Source organism: Phaenicophaeus curvirostris, chromosome 1, assembly GCF_032191515.1.
Source record: "Phaenicophaeus curvirostris isolate KB17595 chromosome 1, BPBGC_Pcur_1.0, whole genome shotgun sequence".
NCBI lineage: Eukaryota > Metazoa > Chordata > Aves > Cuculiformes > Cuculidae > Phaenicophaeus > Phaenicophaeus curvirostris.
The window spans coordinates 180721347-180742664 of record NC_091392.1 but is presented as its reverse complement, the minus strand read 5'-3'; the positions used below and the strand labels follow the sequence as shown (position 1 = coordinate 180742664).

Genomic DNA, 21318 nt, shown 5'->3' with positions numbered 1-21318 from the left:
AGATCAAAGAAATAAAACTTGTAATTTTTGCTAGAAGATATTTGTTTCTGTTTCCACTTCTGAGATCTGTAAACAAGAGTAGATTTACTGGTGTAGAGGGAGATGTTAAAGTCCCAGCTCTGGCTGGCATAGGAGCTCCTGTATCTGGTGGCTTTACACAGCTTCTTTTTCCTTCCCTCATTAAACTGAGGCTTTAGCTACTCTTTTTACTGATATGGTGAAACAAGAAATGTTAAAATACCCCTTCTCTCATGTCAGGAAGAACCTCATATACATTATGTCTCTACCTGTGCTTAGAATACTGCCAGTGAATTGTGTGTCCAGGGTGTTTTGCTTCATAGGTATCATCTCTCATGATCAGCATGAGGGGAAGGCAGGTGCAAAAGAGAAATCCCACTTGGTGGAAGTGTCTTTCTATTAAAAGCTGGTAAGGAATGAAAGCAGAGTCTTGTAAAAGAAGCATAGAAAGGACATCACAGGAATTAAAAGGAGAAACACTCTGATGCAACATATGGGCCAGGCAGTTCTTTAATGGCTTATCACAGCAGGCAAATCGCTGAAAGAATGAAAACCATCCCTGTTTTCTGGTTGATCCATTTGTACCAGGGTGGCCTTTTCCAAGAACTTATGGATCAAATTAAAGGTCTCAAATAAACCTGCAAACTGCATCATCCAAGGACCTGCAGAACCAGGGTTCTCATACTTTTGCTAGCAGCAGAGCTCCTCAGCAGCAAATACTTGTCTAAAGAGAGACTGCGGAGCTTCTGCCCTTGTCATCTGTCCCTGACCATGCACGTCCACCTCCTCATCTCCACACTATGCAAAGAAATTGAAGAAGCTGATCTGACTGAAAACCAGCCCAGAAAATGAAAGAAGCTGTTCGTTTTCAACCAAATTGGTTACCTGACAGACACACCTTCTGCTTGTACAAATGCCAGCAGCAAGACAACAGAGAGAGTCAGAGCAGCATGGCTCCTCCAGGGCAGAGGACAGGACCACAGCAGCCCAGACTGAATTTAACTTCAGCTGCTGCTCTCAAACTGCGCCGAAAGTGTTGCAGAATTATAGCTGGACTGTGTTAAAGTATGAAGGGCAGAAAAATCCATCAGCCACAAAGGTTTATTAGGAAAAAAGTTGGATGATATTTCTGTGGTCTGCAAATTTTAGCTGAAAATTACATACCTTCTTTTGGCTTGTATAAATAAACTTTAAAAAAATAGCTTTGATGTTTAAGAGGCTCAGATGTATAATAGCTGACTCTGGTATTTTGCAAGAAGTTCATAAAATGTCTTAAATCCATTAGCATTTGCTGTTGTAAACTCATTCTGTAGCTTGGGAGCCATCTGCTTATCTCTAGATTTTATTGCCATCCACCTACCTTAGCATTTTGCATGACTGCCCATCTCTGGAGTGTGTGAGTGCCTTCCCTTCAAACAGCAGTGCCTCCTGGATTCCCTGGCTGCTCCACAATCTTCTTCTATTAGAGACTATAAGAATAGTTGTACTAGTTTATATCCAAGGTCCATCTAGCCCAGCATCTATCTCGCTCAGTAGCCAGAAGAAGATGTTTAAGAAAAGCATAAGGACAAGGCAAACTTCTAATGATACTTCCTTGATTTATTTCAAGATGCAACTTTGATATTTAAGAAGGCCAGTGATCATAAGAGTGTACCAAGTGGATCAGAGTGTAGGTATGCTTAGCCTACTTTTGGCTGTGCTAACAGTTTGACTATGAGAATATGAGGCTGATTTGCTGAATGCAACACATTCTAGAAGCATTCAAGTAGCATCACATAGCTAGTGATGGGAAAAAAATCTTAATGAAACAGGAAAGCTGTCTTGGCAGCAGATAGCACTCTAATTTCATTCTCCCTGGAAAGTTGCACTGTGTAGGTGACACAGCATCTAGTGGTTGTTGTCCTCCGCTCTGATATACCTCAGATTGAGTTTTGTGGTGTAGCAAAATCTTCTTGGTGAATCTGCCAAGACCGTCACACTAGTGGCTGGCAGCACTGCTGCCTGGAGCTGGTCTCTAGTGATTTATAGGTATCATCCTATGCACATCTGGGTGATTGTATCCTCTCTGAGTATGATGATTTGATTTAATGGGGGAAAAGCATTGTCTGGAAGAATATAAGTAACAATATCAATCACTATGGAAGACATGTCAAGGGACAGTGTCCAACTATCAAAGTTGCTAATTTCACCTCTTAGATCCAAGCTATCTGATGCACAAACCAAAGCCCACCTGCCCACAAGTGCCAGGAAACCCAGCTGGATTTAAACATTCTGTTTTTCAGGAAGAAGCAGGTCCTGCTCATCACAATAAGACTGAAATGTATCTTCTCTCCATCATGCTACAGGATTTATGCTAGCTCTGCACTGCACTCCCTTAGTCCCACTGGCCCACTCTGCCCTGTTTCCTTTGGGCCACTGCTGGAATAATGCCATTGGTCTGGTTTCTCTATTGTGGCAGAAGGAAGGAGGGGATCTAAACTCTAGTTTCCCTCCTCGCCATAAATTTTACTCCTTCCCATAAAATTCCATGTAGCTGATCTGCTGGATGAACAGGGACTGCATGACTTGGGAAGGGAGGGGTGCACAGCAGTAGGAAGCTCCATACTCCTGGAGGATGCAGGAGGAAGCAAGTTGTCTTTAAACTTAAAAGAACACCAGCTGTCAAAGGTGAAAGGAGAAGGCTTAACTGCTATTTTACCCTCTGTTATACCTACTATAACAGATGCCTTCAGAAAACACTCATTGCCATAGTGTAATAGGCAAAATCTTCTTAGGATGAACCTAGAAATACTTATGCAAATAAAAGCATTTACTTTAGTAGCCAGGATCAGTTTTTGCAATACAGATGGAAATTAAATGGAAACATTTCTTTCTAAACTTACTCTTTTTCTCTGCTGATTGTTGGATTTTCTCCCAGAGTTGGGCCCATGCAGCTCACTGACAAATAGATCCTTTCAGAGACCCCAGATGGGCAGTAAAAGGACAACTTGAGAAAAAGGTTTCCGAAAGCTGTTCTCAAGTCACCTAGGATGCAGTAGCTAAAAGAAAGACAGTGACATGTGCAAGACACTCTTAATCCAAATCCCAGTAATGGAGTTACACAATAGGCTGCAGCCGCTTGCCTCTTAATTTATAAAGGATCAAGTGGTATTAGAGCCAGTCAGCTATGCATCATAAAGTGCTCATCACAGGATGTCAGCATGTGAAAAAATGACACTTTGCAGAGAATGGGGAATAAATTCATCATCTCTCCTTTAACTAGCAATTGAGGGAAGCTGATCAGCATGTTCTTGTCTGTGAGTGAGGAATATTGTTTATGCTCAAAGAAATGGTGTGTGACCTTCATGAAATAGTTCAGATACAGATTCTGGGCAAAATAGAAATGCATGAAGCCAATGAAACAGTTATATTTGTTATCTGAAAATGCGCTGTTAATCTTTACTCTAAGGCAACAGGGTTTATTACTTTTATCTGTTCAGCAAATGGCACTATTATGTAAAAATGTTAAATTTCATTTTGAATATGTAGATCCTTTATGTCCTTATATGTGTGTCCTTAAATGCATGTTGGCATTTCTGGGAAGATTTACTATAGCCTATTACTGCATAGTATGTTATAGATGTACGCAGTATTTTTGGAACTTGTACTATGGGAAGTATTCTGTATTTTCAGGGCTGATCTCATAAATAGATCCTTTTCAGCTATTTTCCATTACAATGCTAGAGCTGAAAAAAAAAGCTCTAAAAACTTGTAAAAGTTTTATTCCAAGGCTGTCAAAGCAAGAAGCAAAACACATGATTTTAAGCACTTGTCTCTCCTCAAAGAATGCGAAATTTTGTGAGTTACTTCTGCTTGCTCAGAAGTTGCTCCCAGAACTACTCTCCAGAAGTTCTGTGGATGCACTGATGATTCAGATGCCAAGTTTGCTCACATGGGATTTATCAAATAAAATCTCATCCTATGTTAAGACAACCGCTTTGAAGTCTATCCATTTAAAGCCTGTCTACATTCATGTTTAGATTCCCACATAAAGCTGACAAGATTTTCAGAGCTTGCTGTCCACAGATACTCAGTAGTCTTCAAAAGCTACATGTCTGTTATTGCTCTGAATAGGAGCCATTAATTTAAATACTGGTTGCAGAGGATAAGAAAGCTCTCAAACATGGAAGAAGGGGATGCACTGATTAATAGGAAAGAAGAGTGTCTTATCTCATCCCAGGTTACACCCTCCCGTTACTTGCCTTCAATTTTCATATGAATTGCCATCTTCTGCCCTTTCTTTTTGGCTCATATCCCTAAGGGGATTACTTTTTTACAAGTATCTTTTTTTTTTTTGACTGACACAGCTTGACCTCCTTTAAGTCATCTTCAAGGTTCCTACCTGGCTTGTTCATCTCCCTCAAAAATCCACACGTCTGGTGCTTCCAGAAAACCACAGTGAAAATAACTCTTGCTACGGGTTCTGGCTTATGCCTATTATCCTCAGACAGTCAGTTTGGAGAAGGTGCAGAAGTACAGGGAAATCTGTACTGCTATAAAGAAGGGCTATGTCATCTTCTTCCACTCTCACTCTTCAGAAGTCTGCACTGAATGTATGAAAGAAACAGATCTTTGTCCAGAGAATTTGGTAGTGTTAAAATATAGGTAAAAAAAAAATCAGATGCATTAGTCACCAGCCCAGCATACAAAGATAGAGGAGAAGTCTTCACATGGAGAAAAGTTTAAAGGGAGTGATTTTCCTGAAAGAATATTTGGAAGAGGAAAATGGAGATTGTCTATACATGAAAGCAGGGAGCAAGTTCATTGTGTGAAGACCTGTGTGCAGCTCCATTTTGTATTCCAGGGGAAAAGTGACCATACCAAATAGGTATCTGAGAGAATGAATTTCAGTTACTATTAGGCACTTTTCTGAGCACTGTTAAATGAGGAGCTTAGCAGACCTACTCATCTGCCTTCCTTAATTGATGGAGAATCACCCTCAAGGTGATTCACATTGCATGGTGTCTCTCCATTGCTAGAGGAGGAGGCTACACATGGGTGGTGGGGCAAATGTGTTCAGGCTTATGAGAGTATTCTCCTGCATAGAAAGACACCTCCAAATTCCTTATTGTTGAAGGAGCTTTCTAATACTATCCAATAAACTGCAGTCAATGTAACTGTCATAGCATACTGACTATTTCTGGTAGACAAACATTTCTTGTGGGATAAGATTACTTACATACAGTAGAAAAGTTTCTTTTAGTAACTGTTATAGTTACTGTGGTTGCTGTACCATGAGGTCACCCACATGAAGGAAATGTTTATTGGATTGTTTGTTTAAGTGATTGCTTCCTTTCTTACATTTTTGGCAAGCTTTTGGGCACTGAAAGAGGTAAATGGATGAAAAAAGTCTTATTCACCTCCCCACCCACGTTGTCAACCGTGATTATATCAGCCATGATATAATAATATATATTTAAACATTCTATAAGTAAATAAGAATTTTAATGGGTGGTAGTGGTGGGAGCTTATGGTATAGCTTGTGACTAATTTTGCAGTGGCTGTGGAAAGGGTATTAGACAGCTCAGGGAACTGACTGTAGGCTCTGGATCTTTTCACAAGCCAAGAAAAAAAATAGCAGTGGTTTACAGGGTAATAAACATATAGTGATTTATCTGATGTAGGTTTATCTTCTAGTGTGAGTTCCAGAAGACCACAGCTATATCTAGCCACTTTGTCGGAGTGGCAAAAGGCTGGACAGTTAGGGAACCAAATCTTCCCACAGAGCAGGTGTCTGGTTAAAGCTAGGTCTTGTTGGGGCATTGAGAAGATACAGGGATTTGTTGTGGTATATGGCTAGGTGATGTTTACACAGTACTATGAAGATGCAAAGTGATGTAAGCATGTTGTCTTCATTATTTTGCATGTGTTAGTAAATCTAGAATACTGCTTCTACTTTCAGTAGCACAGTATCTGTTTAGTCTGTAGTAAATAGATGTTGCTATTTGCTTTTCTTGCTATTTGCTTTTCTTTCTATTTGTACAGATTGGATTATGAGAGGAAACTTCTCCATTATATTTGCACACTGGGTTTTTTTTGTGCTAATTTTAGGGTGGCTCCTCACGTGCAAATTTGCTTTCTTATCTTTTTGTATGCAGTTAAGAAATATGCTAGGACCAGCCCTCACTCCTCTGTGTTGCAGGTTAGCAAAAAGCCTTTGCATAGAAAGAAGCTCCCTTGATTTTGAGCGCCCTGACTAGGGGACAGGAGATGGGGTGTCACTATGGCTGTTGCAGTAAGGCCCCTGGCTGTGAGCTGCCTGTCTGCTGCCCCACACAGCTCTGGGGACACGGTACTGGAGGACTGTCGCTGTGCTCTGGGAGATCTCCCTTGCTCCCACGTAGCAGAGGTTCTTGGAGAAGGTTTGTGGGCAAGTGGTCAGACTGTTGAAGTTTAAACATATGGAAACTTACCTCTCTGGAATCCCCTCAAAACCAGCAAAGTGAAACAGGTCCTCTGAGTCACCTCCAAAGGAATTTGTTCCCTTCCAAGTACTAGGCAGCACACTTTTTGTGAGCAGGAAGTATCATAGACACCTACTTTCGCTGCTTCAGGCTGATGAAATCAATAATCCTTGTATTTACTTGAAAGGCAGATTTTGTGCCTTGAACCAGAAAATTCACATTATTAAGATCTCGTTGACAATTGACAAACAAGCAGTTTGTTGCAATGCTGAGCTCTGAATGTGTGTACTACTACTTTGCGGTCTTCTGTTGATATTCATGGGTCACTGAGCAGTTGCAGCAGTGTGGCCAGGGCAGACAGAAAGCAGCTGCAAAGAAGGCAAGATGCTACTGGTGTTTATCTGAATTCCTTTTTACAATAAAATCTCTAGAAGTTGTGTGTCTCAGGACTTCTAGAGGCACTCAAGTTACTGCAAAAGTCTCCAGCAGCTCGAGAGCGCTTTCATAGAATCATAGAATAACCAGGTTGGAAGAGACCCACCGGATCATCGAGTCCAACCATTCCTATCAAACACTAAACCATGCCCCTTAGCACCTCGTCCACCTGTGCCTTAAACACCTCCAGGGAAGGTGAATCAACCACCTCCCTGGGCAGCCTCTGCCAGTGCCCAATGACCCTTTCTGTGAAGAATTTTTTCCTAATGTCCAGCCTAAACCTCCCCTGGCAGAGCTTGAGGCCATTCCTCCTTGTCCTGTCCCCTGTCACTTGGGAGAAGAGGCCAGCACCCTCCTCTCTACAACCTCCTTTCAGGTAGTTGTAGAGAGCAATGAGGTCTCCCCTCAGCCTCCTCTTCTCCAGGCTAAACAACCCCAGCTCTCTCAGCCGCTCCTCATAAGGCCTGTTCTCCAGCCCCCTCACCAGCTTTGTTGCTCTTCTCTGGACTCACTCCAGAGCCTCAACATCCTTCTTGTGGTGAGGGGCCCAGAACTGAACACAGTATTCTAGGAGCGGTCTCACCAGTGCCGAGTACAGAGGGAGAATAACCTCCCTGGACCTGCTGGTCACGCCGTTATGTGTTAAAAAGCTATCAGTGTTTCCTTTCCCACTCCACACTTAAATGTCCTTAATGTAACCTCCACTGCTGTGGTGCTGGCAGAGGTCCTTGTCTGTGGAGATACAGAAATCAGTCTGACCCTTGCATGGATGGTTGCACAGTGATCATTCATCTCACTAATGAGAACGATCCACCTAATCTGCTCTGTTTTCTAGTCCCTCCTAGTCGTCTCCTTTTCCACATGAAACAAGAACAAGAATATGACTGAGAGTAATTAATATTTTTATGAGGAGAAAATAAAAAAAAAATCTAGAACCAGCCTATAAATAACTGAAATGTGACTGCCCTGATAAAAGTAGAATTCATGTCTATATAAACTAGGCTCTTGCTCAGCGATACTTAATAGTGCTTTCCATAAAATACATGGGCAAGTCCACATGTCAGAGGTATTGTTCAAGGTGGAAATTGCCTGTACCCACAGCTCTGTAGAAGAGAAACAGTTGTGGGAGGAGCGTACAGATGTGACATTGAACTTGGCATCTTTGATCATCTTTGATCTTGATCACTGCCTTGAAGGCTGAGTGAGGTAAGGCGTTATATAGCTGGAACAATGGCCAAGGAGGGCAATATGCTGCTGATTCCAGTACTGACTTTGTTACAGCTGAACTAAAACACAGCTTGGAAGCAGGGTGATAGAAACAAGGAAAAAAAAATCGCACAAAAGTAGAGGCAAGGAGCAGGAAGAAAATGAGAAGAAAACTGCTGCACTTGGGAAGACTGCTGCAAAAAGTTTAACATGTTAAGGCTTTTTTTCTGGAGAATATTCAAGTCATTCAAGATGATTTCTGACTTGCATGGAGACTTCATTCTGATCTCTCCTTATGTTCTCATGCTAGTGCCTACATAAGAAAGACTCTAACTTGAAGAGCACAGCAGCTCACATCTTTCATTAAACCAAGTTGTTCTGTTTTTTTTTTTTTTTTGTGAAAAGTTTTCTGTCCATGCCAAGAAAAACCTGCTGAAATTTCTAGGAAGTGGGAGACAGCTGCCTACGGGTGTGAGAATGCAAGGAGAGCTTGACAGTTTTATTTCTAGAAAGATCCTTTTAGCCACTGTTGTCACTGCTGTTCTCTTCTCTTTGACAGCAAGGGCAAATATAACCACGGCTCTGACTCCTGGGCATGGAGCAGTCTGCCTGCATCCCCACACTCCAGTGGCTTCATGCTATTAACCTAATTGTATCAGACATTGGAACCAGTGCGTCCTTTGACATATATCTCTGACTGATAAAAACATATTAAACTTTGTAAAATTTAGCAATAAAACCCCAACTTTTCTGTGAGGATCTTTATTAGTAGTAATTAAATTAAGGAACAGATTGTGAATCTGCTGATTTTGGTGCACATCTTGGCTGCAGCTGGCAGTGGAAGAAAAGATTTAACCAGTTTGGTCCTTAAAATGGATGTTCACAAAAGTTTGTTATAACTATAAATCAAAATAAAACTCAAATAAAATATTAATTCAAATTTTAGCAATCAGATTGGCTTCCTTGCCTCTTCCTGTACATGAAGCTCCATACTGTGTACGTTCATGTTCTTCATGTAAAATCCAAGGCATCTGCAAATCATGGAAAACTGAAAGTTATTAGTATAACAAAAAGGTGCTATATATATATAAGCTTACCACATATTTATTATTTATAGTTTTCCATTCAATAAACACAAGGCTTACCACAGAAGGCAGTGGCAAAATACAGTGACATCATCCTTCATTCCACGCTGATGCCCTTGTCAATAAGACTTTTGCTTCCTTTGCCTAAATGGCTTTCATATTAAATGGTACTTCTTAAAGGGACACTAGTATCCTGAAATGAATTTGGTTTCAGAGACAAATTAAAAATCTTTTTAGATAGTTCTTCCACTCGTGATTCCTGCCAGGTGGTTCTTTCGTTGGTTTTGGGTTTTTTTGCATTCAACTATAGCTTATTCCCCTCTTCATTACTATATGAGAGATGCATACAAGCTGAATGTTATTAGTTCAATCTATCTTTCTGGCATGGTGAAGTTGAGATGAGCTTAGCTAGAAACGCTATCTGATAGAGGACCATGCTCTAACCCATGTAGAATGCTCTATGATACACAAAGAAACTGTGCATAAGCCAAAGATTTCCCATCCCTTGCAATTATAACAATCTTCAGTGTTACTTGTGGTAACACCAAACAATTTATCAGGAAAAGTAACTGTTTTACAGTGTCTTTTTGAAGTTCAGACATACTACATTTAGACTTCAAGTGGTTTGTCCCACTGAGGTAACACGTATACGGTATGGACTAGTTCATACACATAAGGCATTTTCCTTCTTGTAATAAGCAATACTATTGCTTGTTATAACACAATTGCTTTACAGAGATGGTCCTTCCCGTCCCAGTCCACAAAAAGGGCACTCAATGAAACCAAGCAGGGCTATAAAACAGATTAGCTCAAATGAACAGAAGAGATTAATAACAGTTAGAGTGATGACAGCGCAATCCTAACTCCAAGCAGAGCCCAAGAGAAAAGAGCTGCCTGTGAAGCCCATGAGAGGGTTGGTTTTGTTGTCTGTGTTACGTACAAATCATTTGCAAATAGCAATGTGAAATTCCCTGGTATGTTGTGATTAAGACAAAGCTATAGAAGGTTTATTTCTCTAAACTGTAGTGATCTGTGTTAGTGTGACTTCAGTGACTACACTGAATGCATGTAAATCCTTTGAATTAGCTTATTTATACCAGTTCAGGGTCTACATTTTAAGAGCTATGCTATAGTAGTAAATGAAACAGGTTCATGGCACCATAGAAACATGACTAGCCTGCAATTGTCCACACTGGCTACATGCTTTGCAGCAGTTTTAGCTTGTCTCAGCTAGCTCTCCATCAAACAGTGCCCATCACAATTTAGGCAGCAGCACAGACTAGGGATCTTTCTGTCTGGTATTAAAAACAAAGCAAGATATTCAGGGAGAAAAGGTCATTTATTTAGGTAGATGTAATCCATGCTGTCTGTTGTCTGCAGAACCAGAGGTCTGATCTTTCACTATGTGATGTACCAGAGCAGATTGTCCTGGTTTCAACTGGGAGAGTCAATTTTCTTCTAGGTAACGGAATCTCTAAGTAACTAACTGCAGCATTTTAGTTTCTGTAAGAACAGCGTTGAGAACACATATTGTTATAGTTGTGGCTAAGCAATTTTTATGCTCGGATAGAACTGATTTTCTTCTCAGCAGCTGCTGTTTTTCTAGATTTTTGTGTCAGAGGGATGCCAAAAAGTACTAAAGTTTGTAGTTGTTTCTGGGGAAACCAAGGACCTTTCTCAGTTTCTCATGTTTTACAAGTACACAGGTGTATTAAGCTGGGAAGAGCAGATGCAGACAGCTGACCCAAGCTGGCCAAGGAAGTATTCCATACTCTCAAGCTCAGTGTAAGGTGGGAGGTTTTCCAGGGATTGGTCTCTTTCCCTCAGACCCCCAGCTCTTGACGGTCCCTTGCTCTTGGCGATGGTGCTCCTCCAAGTTCAGCTTCCACGTTTCAGGGTTTCTCTGATATGTTTGTGGCTTTTGTGCCTAGTGGAACTGCTGTGCCTGCTGTGTCCATTTGTCTATCACTGCTTGTATCACACATTCTGCTACTACTGTCCTGCACAGGGATGAATATTTGTTTTGTATATTTATTATTATTATTACTACTACTATTTTTTCTTCTTTCACGGTTTTAGTAAACCTGTCTTTTTTTCAACCCACACATCTCACTGTCCTTCCTGATTTTCCTGCCCTGGGTGGTAGGGAGAAGAGATTGATGGAGTGATTGTGGCTTAGATGCTGGCCAAAGGGCTAAACTGTGATGCAGATGTAGCCTCACATGTTACTGGTTGACATGCACGGCATCTAATCAAAACTGTTCTGCAGCAGCACTAAAGACATAACAGTTGTAGTGCTGTGTGTGAGAACATCATGGGAATAAACAGCAAGATTATATCATATTTTTTCGATTTTATTTAAAAAGTAATTGAAGAGCAAGAAACAAGGAAATTAATTCCTTTGCCCCTGGATCTTTCCATGGACTCACAAAAGTAAGGACTACAGACACATAAGCATCAGAAATTCTTTTCAAGAATAGCCATCTGAGTTTCTAAGCAAATTTTTGTAAACTGTTTCCTGTTTCATTTGTCTAAGCATTTAAATAAATTTATTATCTGCTAAAACAGTAGAGTTCTCAGTATGTGGCTTGGCACTCAGGAGCAGAAATTTCTTCAGCTGATGTTGGCTAACAGCTGACAGGAGTTTTCTTCAAGAGCAAGTTCTGAGTTCATAATCATGAGTGTTCAGCGGTTCATATCCCATTACTAAGAGCTACTTCCCCAGTCAGAGAACAATCCCTTGAGAGCCATGTGTCCTAGACACCTTGAATGCTGAACATAAAAATTCAAGGTACACTGCTTGGAAACAAGAAATAAAAATTACTCATTTATAGGGAGCACTTGGTGAGAAATTTCTTACTGTAACAACTGAAAACTTGCTCTTCATTCACGTGAGAAATGTTGTAGGAAAGTCAGAGTATGTAGCCACTATTTATATTACGTCCTGAGACCTCAGTAATGAGCTGGGGAGTTCAGTGATGCCAAAAGGAATGGCCTTTGACAGGCTTTGCAACCCTGACTATATACCACTAGTGACTATGCCTCTGTGCTGAAACTGGTGGGAAGCACTGATCCAATTCTCTTTCCTTTGCATGTCCACAGCTGATCCAATCTAATTCCTAATTGTGAGTAAAGAAGTAGGTAGCCCTAGTAATTGCTACAGTTTCATCTGAGAATGCCACCACACACGTTTACACTTTACGCGTACAAATCAGTGAGCTATAGAAATGCTTGAACCCAGGGAACTGCTACTTAAATTTCTGACTCAGAGTAGGTAAACAGCTCACCAAGAAGCTCGAGTGTGCAATTAGAAAGTGAGGAATCTTACTAACTCTGGAGGTCAAGGCTTCCATCTAGTGGTAGAACTAAAAGGTGCTAAAGGAGCAGTTTCTGAGAATGAGAACGACCGAGGTTCTTGCAAGCATTCTCTTTCTTCTTCCAGACTGAAAGTGATGAGAAAAGCAAGAAAATAAAAGCAGGGAAAAAAAGCCAGGCAACTCAAAATATCTCCGAGGTTTGAGAGGAACTGTGTAGTTCAGGCAGAAAGGGAGGACTGTTCACTGGGGTGGTGACGTCTCTTGCTTAAAACCAGGCAGGACATTCTGTAGATGTACTGGCAGTAGCCAAGAGGACTTCATGAGTTGTGAGCCCAACCCATGGCCTCGGGCACAGAAGAAAGCAAAGCCTGGTCTTTGCACGAGAATCTGTATTTTCAGAGTTTGTTTTTCAGAAATGTGATTGTCACAGAGGGCAAGGAGAATGACATTTTTCATGTTGTGATTGTTCTGTCAAGAGCTCTCGATAATCCTTTTTTCTCTCATATGGCTTAGAACTGCAGTCTAGCTCAAAATCACTTCTGCAAGGATATGCCAAAGAGATGGAACAAATAGAGCCCTTCTTGGAAACTGTAATAACATTATAGTCAGCAACAGAAGCAAACTGTGTAAAGAAAGAGTTCTGTGACCTTGTTGAGATTGCTTTTACAAGACTAGCATACCTCCTTTGCCCTTGCATATTCTCCTCCTTCCAAAAAAAACCCCAAAAAAACCCCTCCAAACCAAACACCCAGTGAATACAGAAAAATCCTTGATATCCACTGGCAGAAATCCAGACACGCTGTGGAGGAATCTAAGTGCATATTTCATAATTATATTGATAGCCATAACCATATTCACTATGCAAAAAATGAAGTACAGTGACACTTGAGTGATAAAAAACAGTGTTCTGCATACTGTTTAAGTCAATAAGGTGAACTGAAGTGAATTAAATTGAAATATCAACTCAGTTTCTGCTGCCTCATGCGTTCAGACAATTGCATTTATCTTTGTGCAAGAAGAATTATGGATGATAAATTTTAGTTCTTTTCCACTGCAGCAAATTCTTTTGGATGTTCCTGTTGTATCTGCTTAGCTCCAGTGGATGTGTAAAACATCCTCCATGATCCTCACTGACTGTGTTTTGACTCAGAAATGCTGTGACCTTTGCTTGCTGCCAGCTCTGGCCACCATTTCATCAGCTATTTAGGCCTGTGTGCTTTTGTAATACTCGGTTTCCTGGAGAAGCTTTTTCTTAATAATGGTTTTAGGGAAAACAAAAATCACAAAAGGAATATTGGCTACATCAATCCTTTCTGTTGTGATGGTCCCTTTCAGTTTGTGCTGAAGCCCAGATTACAGGCCTTTAAAACTCAGATGTTTCAGTTCACCAGAGTTCACATAAATACGTCCTTCCATTTCAGTTCACATCCCTCCTGCCAGACCTGGGGTTCTCAGAGAAAGAGAGATTTAATATCTCCATATTTTGCCCATCTTGGGTCAAAGGCTCATGTTCTACCTGATTTCAGGGTGTGGGTGTAACATACAGGGTATGTTCCTTTGATCACAGCCTAAACTGACTTGCAAGCTTTGTGAATTTAATGAGTATCTTAGCCTGGGAAGTATCATTCGGCTTTGCAGATTACTGCAAACATCTTGATAAGCTACACACTCAGTCCAGCATGCATGTCTACCTGCACCTATATTTTCTTTTTCTTTTTTTTTTTTTTCCTGACATGACTGAGATTTAACCCAGGTATCTTTCCTGAGGCTTTCCAGTTTTCTTTAAAAACATGAGTAGATAAAGTTATTTTCATGTTATTTCCTTTAGTATTTTTAGTGAGCCATCTCAAAGTTTCTTGCAACTTCTGAACCCACTGCAAGCAGTATCTGCTCCAGGGACACCTGAACTGTCCACTTTTGTAAGTTGCCAAAGTGTTTCATGCAGCCTTTTTGAATCCAGGTATTCCAGCAGCAGCTACATTGTGCCCAGCAGGCTGGTGGCAGGTGTCTTTACAACCTCTGCACAGCATAGTAGATCTGCCACAATGGAAGATGATGTTAATTGATTCAAAATTCATGGGAGGATGTAAATGAACTCTCTTTGCCCCAGCAAATAGCCGCAGCTCGAAGGAGTATATGATTCGGCTGTTCACAGTGGGTGTAGGCAAAATACTTTTTGAAGTTTAGCTAGGAAGTGGTAGGTAAGGCTGGATAGTCACTTCTTCCTCTCCTTCCCCACAATTTCAATGTGTCTTACTGAATACAGACAGGCAGGGCTGTGTTATCTGGGCAGTGAAAGGGTAGCTGGGAAATGAGTAGAGACAGAAGATCAAGCTAAGAATTCATGTTCACTAGCAACAGTATCTCCTTTTAAAACTGGCAAATGACCAAGAACAACGTGGCATCTGAATTCTCCCACTCCCTTACTGACCACTCAGAGAGAGGCAACAAAAACTTCTGCCAATCCTGGTTAATAATCATGCTGCATATTTTGATTGTTCCCCTTCAGAGAGCTACTTTTTATCCATAAAACATTTCCATTTTGACAGTGCATGGAGTGATAACAGCAGTTGTTGGTGCTGACAGCTGGTGGTTTGCACTCATAGTAATGATGGTATTGTAGGATTCAGTCCTTGTCGGATGTCAGTGCAGGTGTAGCTGGTGTATGCTGAAAGGGTCCTGCCTGGATCCTTGTATTCCTTAGCATGTACCAGAGAAACTGTTTCTGCAGGTGCTGAAGGAGATGTACAAGGAGATATGTTCAAGGAACATGTGGAAAAGAAAATAATTCCTTTTTATTAATTATGTTGTAGCAACAAGGGCAAAATCAGTCCAGGACCACTGCGTGTTAGACTGTATACAGATAATTTTTTTTCCTAGGGATGTTGTGGTCTGAGCAAAAAAATAGTTATTTTGCACAAAAACACTATTAAGAATTGCTCAAGACATTTTTTTCTGTTTCTTTACATCCTCCCTAATGCTTCTATCTCACTTATACCGAGTTTCTCTTTCTCAGATATCCCAGCCTAACTGTTCCTTCTTTGTTGCTCCAGTTTTAACTAGACTTTGTCCTGTTTCCTTGGGTTAGCAGACTATGAAGGAGATAGAAGCGGGAAGCAGGGATGCAAAGGTGACTGAAAATGACTCAGGTATCCTGAGAGGGCCTTGCCTGAAGATGACAGATACGTGTGGAAACTCTGCGACTTACCATAAGATCCAGACTATCTTCTCATAAATCCTCCTCTAGGATTCCTTTGTGGGAAGGATAAATTGTGTATTAGAATTTAATTGGAATGAGAAACTGATGATCCAGTTAAAGATCATGACAGACAGCTCATTTAAATGTTTGCCTTCTATAAACTAATTTGAAGAACTGCTGCTTACAACATCCATTCCTCATTGAGCTATCATGAAGGAATCCTAGCTATTTATCACATTCTCCTGGCAAAGACTTTATCAATGGGTGATGGATGTGACAGGCAACAAGCTAGACATCACAATAATTCTTCAGCCATCTTTGGAACAAAAGACTCAAGAGGCAAGACAATAACTAATTCAACAAAGATTAACAAAGCTTTGAAAGGTCCTAACAATGTTTCTGCTAAAAAGACATTAATTCTCCCAATGAAACAAGCAAGCCCAACTGGTTTTCCCTTGACCCTACATGACAGAAGACAAGACAAAGTTCCCTTGTCAAGCTTGTCACAGAGGAGGAATTTTTAATGACAGCAGGATTATTCGAGGAAACAAAGGGAAAGAAGAGGCTAGATGCAACAGGGTATAAGCATGGTAACCTCTCACCCTCTGAAAATGCTGCCAAGGCAACAGCTATAGAGATAGCTCTAAAGCAAAGGGGGGGTTTCACTAGAGCACATTTTATTGCTTTGTCATTGGATGCATACAAAACTTTTCCCAACAGTTTCCCATTCAGATGCCAGGTTAAAGTAGTAATAACAATAACAACAATAATAATAGCAATAGGCTGGTATTTCATTTGTGTAATCATTTACTAAGCATTTCTCTGTACATGAACAACATTTCTTTATCCTCTCATGCCTGATAGAAATGCAGTCACTGCTTTGGTTGGTCACAATCAATGCTTATGCTGCAACAAAATCTATTCAATGAATGCAAATGTTGCATGCAGTGAAAATTTATGGAGAATATGCAAAGTCTAAGTCAAATGCAAATACATGAATTCGAATTCAGATTACATGGAAAGATGATGCTCCAGATTTACAAAAAAAAAAATAATCTCTTCATCCCCTGAGAGAAGCCTTGGTTTTTTTGACTCAGTTGGTTTTGAAGGAGATCTGGGGTGGCAGATCTCCTCCAGACTGTTACTTTCATGGGCTGAAAGAGAAGAAACAACCATTCCTGAGGATTCTTCTTTGCTTGATAACAACGTTATCCATCATCTTTTTCACTCAAGGAGAGGCAAGAGTTCTGTGGTATTGCACTTCTAATAGTGGATGTTTCCTGCCACCCACCAAAAGCACTGGCATTCAGCACCTAATCTATGGTTTGTTAATGCCGCATCATCTAATGTTTTCAAGTATGTCCGTTCTTTGAAACAGTTAAGTTTCATGACAACTTCCATATGCAGGTATCAAACCTTGGAATGTTATTTTTCTTCAATATTGAGCTGTGGTCTCAGCATTCCTGCATTTGTTGATATTCTCTTAAATCTCTAGGAGATTGTCTATATTTTTGTGTGTGTCTTTGCAGAGCTTCAGGGAAACGTATGAAGTGGTAAATAGTAAGGGACAAGAGAGCAAAGTGTAGATACCGGAGATAGTTATTGTGATTAATTGTTTGCTCTGTTTTCCTTTGGTTTGGACTGTTTCATTAGCTCTCTCCAAACAATCTACTCTTTTATGTAGCTATTTAGACATGGCAAGTTTCAGCAGAGATTGACAATCATTCTTTAGTTTCTTGGTTACCTAAAATAACACAAGCCTCAATAACTATCCACTCACACATTTTGTAAGTATGAATTTATTTTCTTCTTTTTTTTTGAAGAAAGTGCTTTCAGTTTAATTTTTAAAATTTAATAAAGTATATTATCCTGAATGAGATACAACAGCTTGATAGAACACCTCGATACAGTTTTACAATGGAGAAAGAATACCTTGCCTTCTACAGTTTGTCAATGGTTTTCTTCTTTGGCATCAGAGCTTTACTTTGTTTCGAGGATGATTTGACGTTCCTTTGTATCAGTCACTTGGGTGAAATGTAGCTATCAAATAGAGAGCTTTGTATGCATGATATATTATCCTGGAGATAGCAATGCATTTTATTGATTAAATTATTGTAAAAAACCCTTAAATTATACATGAATTTCTTTTAATTTATATACAGGTTTGATTTTATGGGGTTTTGTTCAACTTTATAGAAAATATAATTAAACAGAACACATGCATATTTTTCAACTTGATTTTCCTACCCAGCCAGGATGGCTCAGGAACTGCCAGAATGCCAGGGCTAGATAACAAAAGCAGTTTGGGGAGTGATTGGGTGGTGGTCTATCACTCTGCTAGACACAAAGCAGAACAGAAACATTCAAAGTAAGAAAAGTCATTTAAAATAAAGGTATTGAGTAGGTGAAATCATATTCAAGTAACTAAATGAACAAACAAGGTATGAGCACTGCCTTGTCAATGTTGGTAATCTTAGATGCCATTAAACATTTAGAGTGGCCAATTTGATTAGTGTGGTCTATTTGATCTGCTTCTCACACGTTCCTTCTTTGGGAGGTCTTTATTTATGATTTAATAGCTGCCTGTGAATTTGGTACTTTGAAGGCTATTTATTCTTGTTCAACCATATTTGCCATTTGATGAGAGTCTTTTTGCAGAAAGAAATAGTTCTTTAATAGGACCCTGCTTTTAAATTATCAGCTGTCTTAGATAATGTTAGCATAATCAGTCCCCAGAAATAATGCTGGGGAAAAGATCTATGGTCTGTGGTGGCTGAATTATAATTGTCCTTCTGTTTACTTAAATGGAAACACTTACAGGTACAAGGGGACCAGATTCTGACTATAAATAAATACAGCACTGTTCAGGAAACATGTTTCGACTCAAATACCTTATAGGAAATTATCTTGAAAAGACATAGGACATTCCTTTTCCCCAGAAACACACTAGAGACATTTGTGACCTTTAAATTTGTCCATTATTTTGTCCTTCAACTTTCTAAATCCAAGGAGCTATTTAAATTACAGTAGAGACTCTGAAGAAAATAAATTAATATTCATTTTTAGAACAGGAGAGGTAGATTGTGTATACCTACTGCCCATAACCAGTGCATAGAATAGAATAATAATGTCTGATATAATTATAAATGACACTTTATTACTCCAAATGAAATTCTAGCATATAATGCAGCTACTGTATCATCTCATGCATTTATAAATCCTTCCTTACTTAAACACCACTGCAAACAATGTGAACCATGCTCACGTTGGCACAGAATGGGAGTGGCCAAGGAAGCTATTTTAAAAATTGGGAATGAGCATGCTTGAAATTGAGAACCCTCTTAAGATCTTGAAAGCTTTTTTTAATCAGTGAGATGTCAGCACATGTTTTAAATACTTAGTTGAGGTGGGATAAGAAAATGTATGGTCCTTATGAAATGGTTTTCAAATCATGGTGTAAATTACCAGATTTACTCTTCATAGATGTATTTTGTTTGTTTCATTTTTTCCCCCTTGCTTTACCCTGTAGCTCTTTGTAAGTCCACATGAGCTTAGGAATCAATCTGCTATTGAAAGGCCACGTCTGATTCCCTAACCAGTTGCACTGTGGAGTTCCTATTGACCTTAATGTCTTGAGTCTTTGTCAATAATTCCTTGAGCTCTCACTGATTTTCTTGAATCACAGGCTGTGTGGGTGAAGTGACTACAGGGTCACTTAGCACGCCTCTCTGGGGCTTGTTTGTATTGTATTATGTCTAGAACTGAAGACCAGTATCCTGTGTAGCAAGTCTAAGTTATTTTTAATAGGGATATTCTCATTTTCGTAATTTACTGAGTAAACACAGTGTCTGGAAAGACTATGACAGATATTTACTTTACTAATTCAGGACAATGAATTAAAAACCCCTTTGTGGCTTTTTGCTCTGAAAGGGAAATCAGTCTATAGATAGGATTATTATTCTCCTGTGCTAGTATTGATGACTGGAAACTTTCTCCATCTCAGACATGCAATTCTGGGGAGAGATCTCATATCTTTTTGTATTTCTAATGATCTATGCTAACAAAAAGTCAACTTGATCTATAACATAGCTGTGAGACTAAGTGGGTCTTTGGAGATAATCAACAGTCATGACTTTATACAAGTACTAGATCTCAAGCAGCTGAATGTATTTTTAAAAAATCCTCTAGGTTGCTCTCAGCTGTAGTGGGAATTATGTCTATGCTAGTATTAAAAGTCTGAAAAGGTGTGAAAAAGTTAGTTTGCCTCTTGTTTTAGTTACGTTGTAAGGATGTTTCAACTTTAGCTAAAAGTAAAAGGAACAGAGTGCATGTTTTAGGATGGTTGTGGTTTAGCATCCAGTAAGTCAGAATTCCTGAGGGAATGGATACAAATTTATATTAGAACCTTTTTTTCCTGTTGAGGTCCTACAGCTTTTAGGGTACTTAAACATTCAATTGAGACTTCTAGTGGCATTAATAGAAATTTGCTCAGTGGAGTTGCAGGGTGATATCCATAGGCTTTCATTATTTTCTCAAGCACTCAGTGTTTAAGCAGGATGAATTATGAAAACTCATTTGAACATGGTCAATCTGGACATCCCTGCTTGCCTTTAAAAAGTTGTTGATTGTCTTAGTAGTGAGAACTGACCAAATTCATTCTCTTCTTTCTCTAAAACATACATCATGTTGTCACACAGTCACAGATCATAGAATCATAGAAACATGGAATGGTTTGTGTTGGCAGGGACCTTAAAGATCATCTAGTTCCAACCCCCCTGCCATGGGCAGGGACACATCCCACTAGATTAGGCTGTCCAAGGCCCCATCCAGCCTGGCCTTGAACACCTCCAGGGATGGGGCAGCCACAAATTCCCTGGGCAACCTGTTCCAATGCCTCACCACTCTCATCGAGAAGAAGGTACTAGCAATGCTTGAACATGCCAGTAATAGTCAATATTCTCCGTAGCTTTCAGCCAAAAAAAAGCAATCAAACCCTCTATATTAAGTGTTCTTGCAGTAATATAGAAGAACTAATGTTCTAAAACTGTTCTAGGAGAACTAATGTTCATAAAGACACAAATGCATTGGTTCCTGTCTGCAATATCTTGTCAAATGAGAACTTCGGAAGAGTGTTTCATTTTATGGCATCCCTTACAGAGGGCATCTTTGTGTTGAGTGTAATAGAACCTGACACCTGAATCCGCTTTATTCCTAGTCGTGCCGTGGTATCAGGTAGCTGCAGCCATCTCCTGGTTACCATAGGGTGAAACCCAGAGCGACTTCTTTCAGCAGCTGAATTCCACTCGGCAGCAACCATTCTCCCTCACTCAGACTTTGGAAGCTGATCCCAAGAAGCTCTTCCAAGAGGGAAGCACCTGGCGAGGTGGCGCCCGGTGGAGAGCGGGGCGGTTCAGCACCACGGCCAGCGCCCGGCGGCGTGGGAGACGCGGAGGAGTCGAGGGAGAGGGAATAAGATCCAGCCTCCCGCTGATGGTTCCTGCGGGGACCGGCAGTCAAATGAAAGGCCAAAGCATGGTATTTGACCTCCTGCACTGTATTTTAAACCCAGGGAAGGATAAAGCGATCTCGCTGGCACAAATGGAAGAGAGAACGCG

General features: G+C 40.2%; 1 protein-coding gene across 1 annotated transcript in view; it reads right to left on the bottom strand.

Moving 5' to 3' along the window:
- FAM124A (family with sequence similarity 124 member A) overlaps positions 1–2960 on the bottom strand; it is a 55745-nt gene extending 52785 nt beyond the window's left edge. Inside the window, exon 1 of the mRNA XM_069881725.1 lies at positions 2901–2960. Coding sequence (XP_069737826.1) covers positions 2901–2947 — 47 coding nt within the window. The 5' untranslated portion in view covers positions 2948–2960. The remainder of the gene's footprint in view (positions 1–2900) is intronic.
- Positions 2961–21318: the final 18358 nt, after the last annotated feature.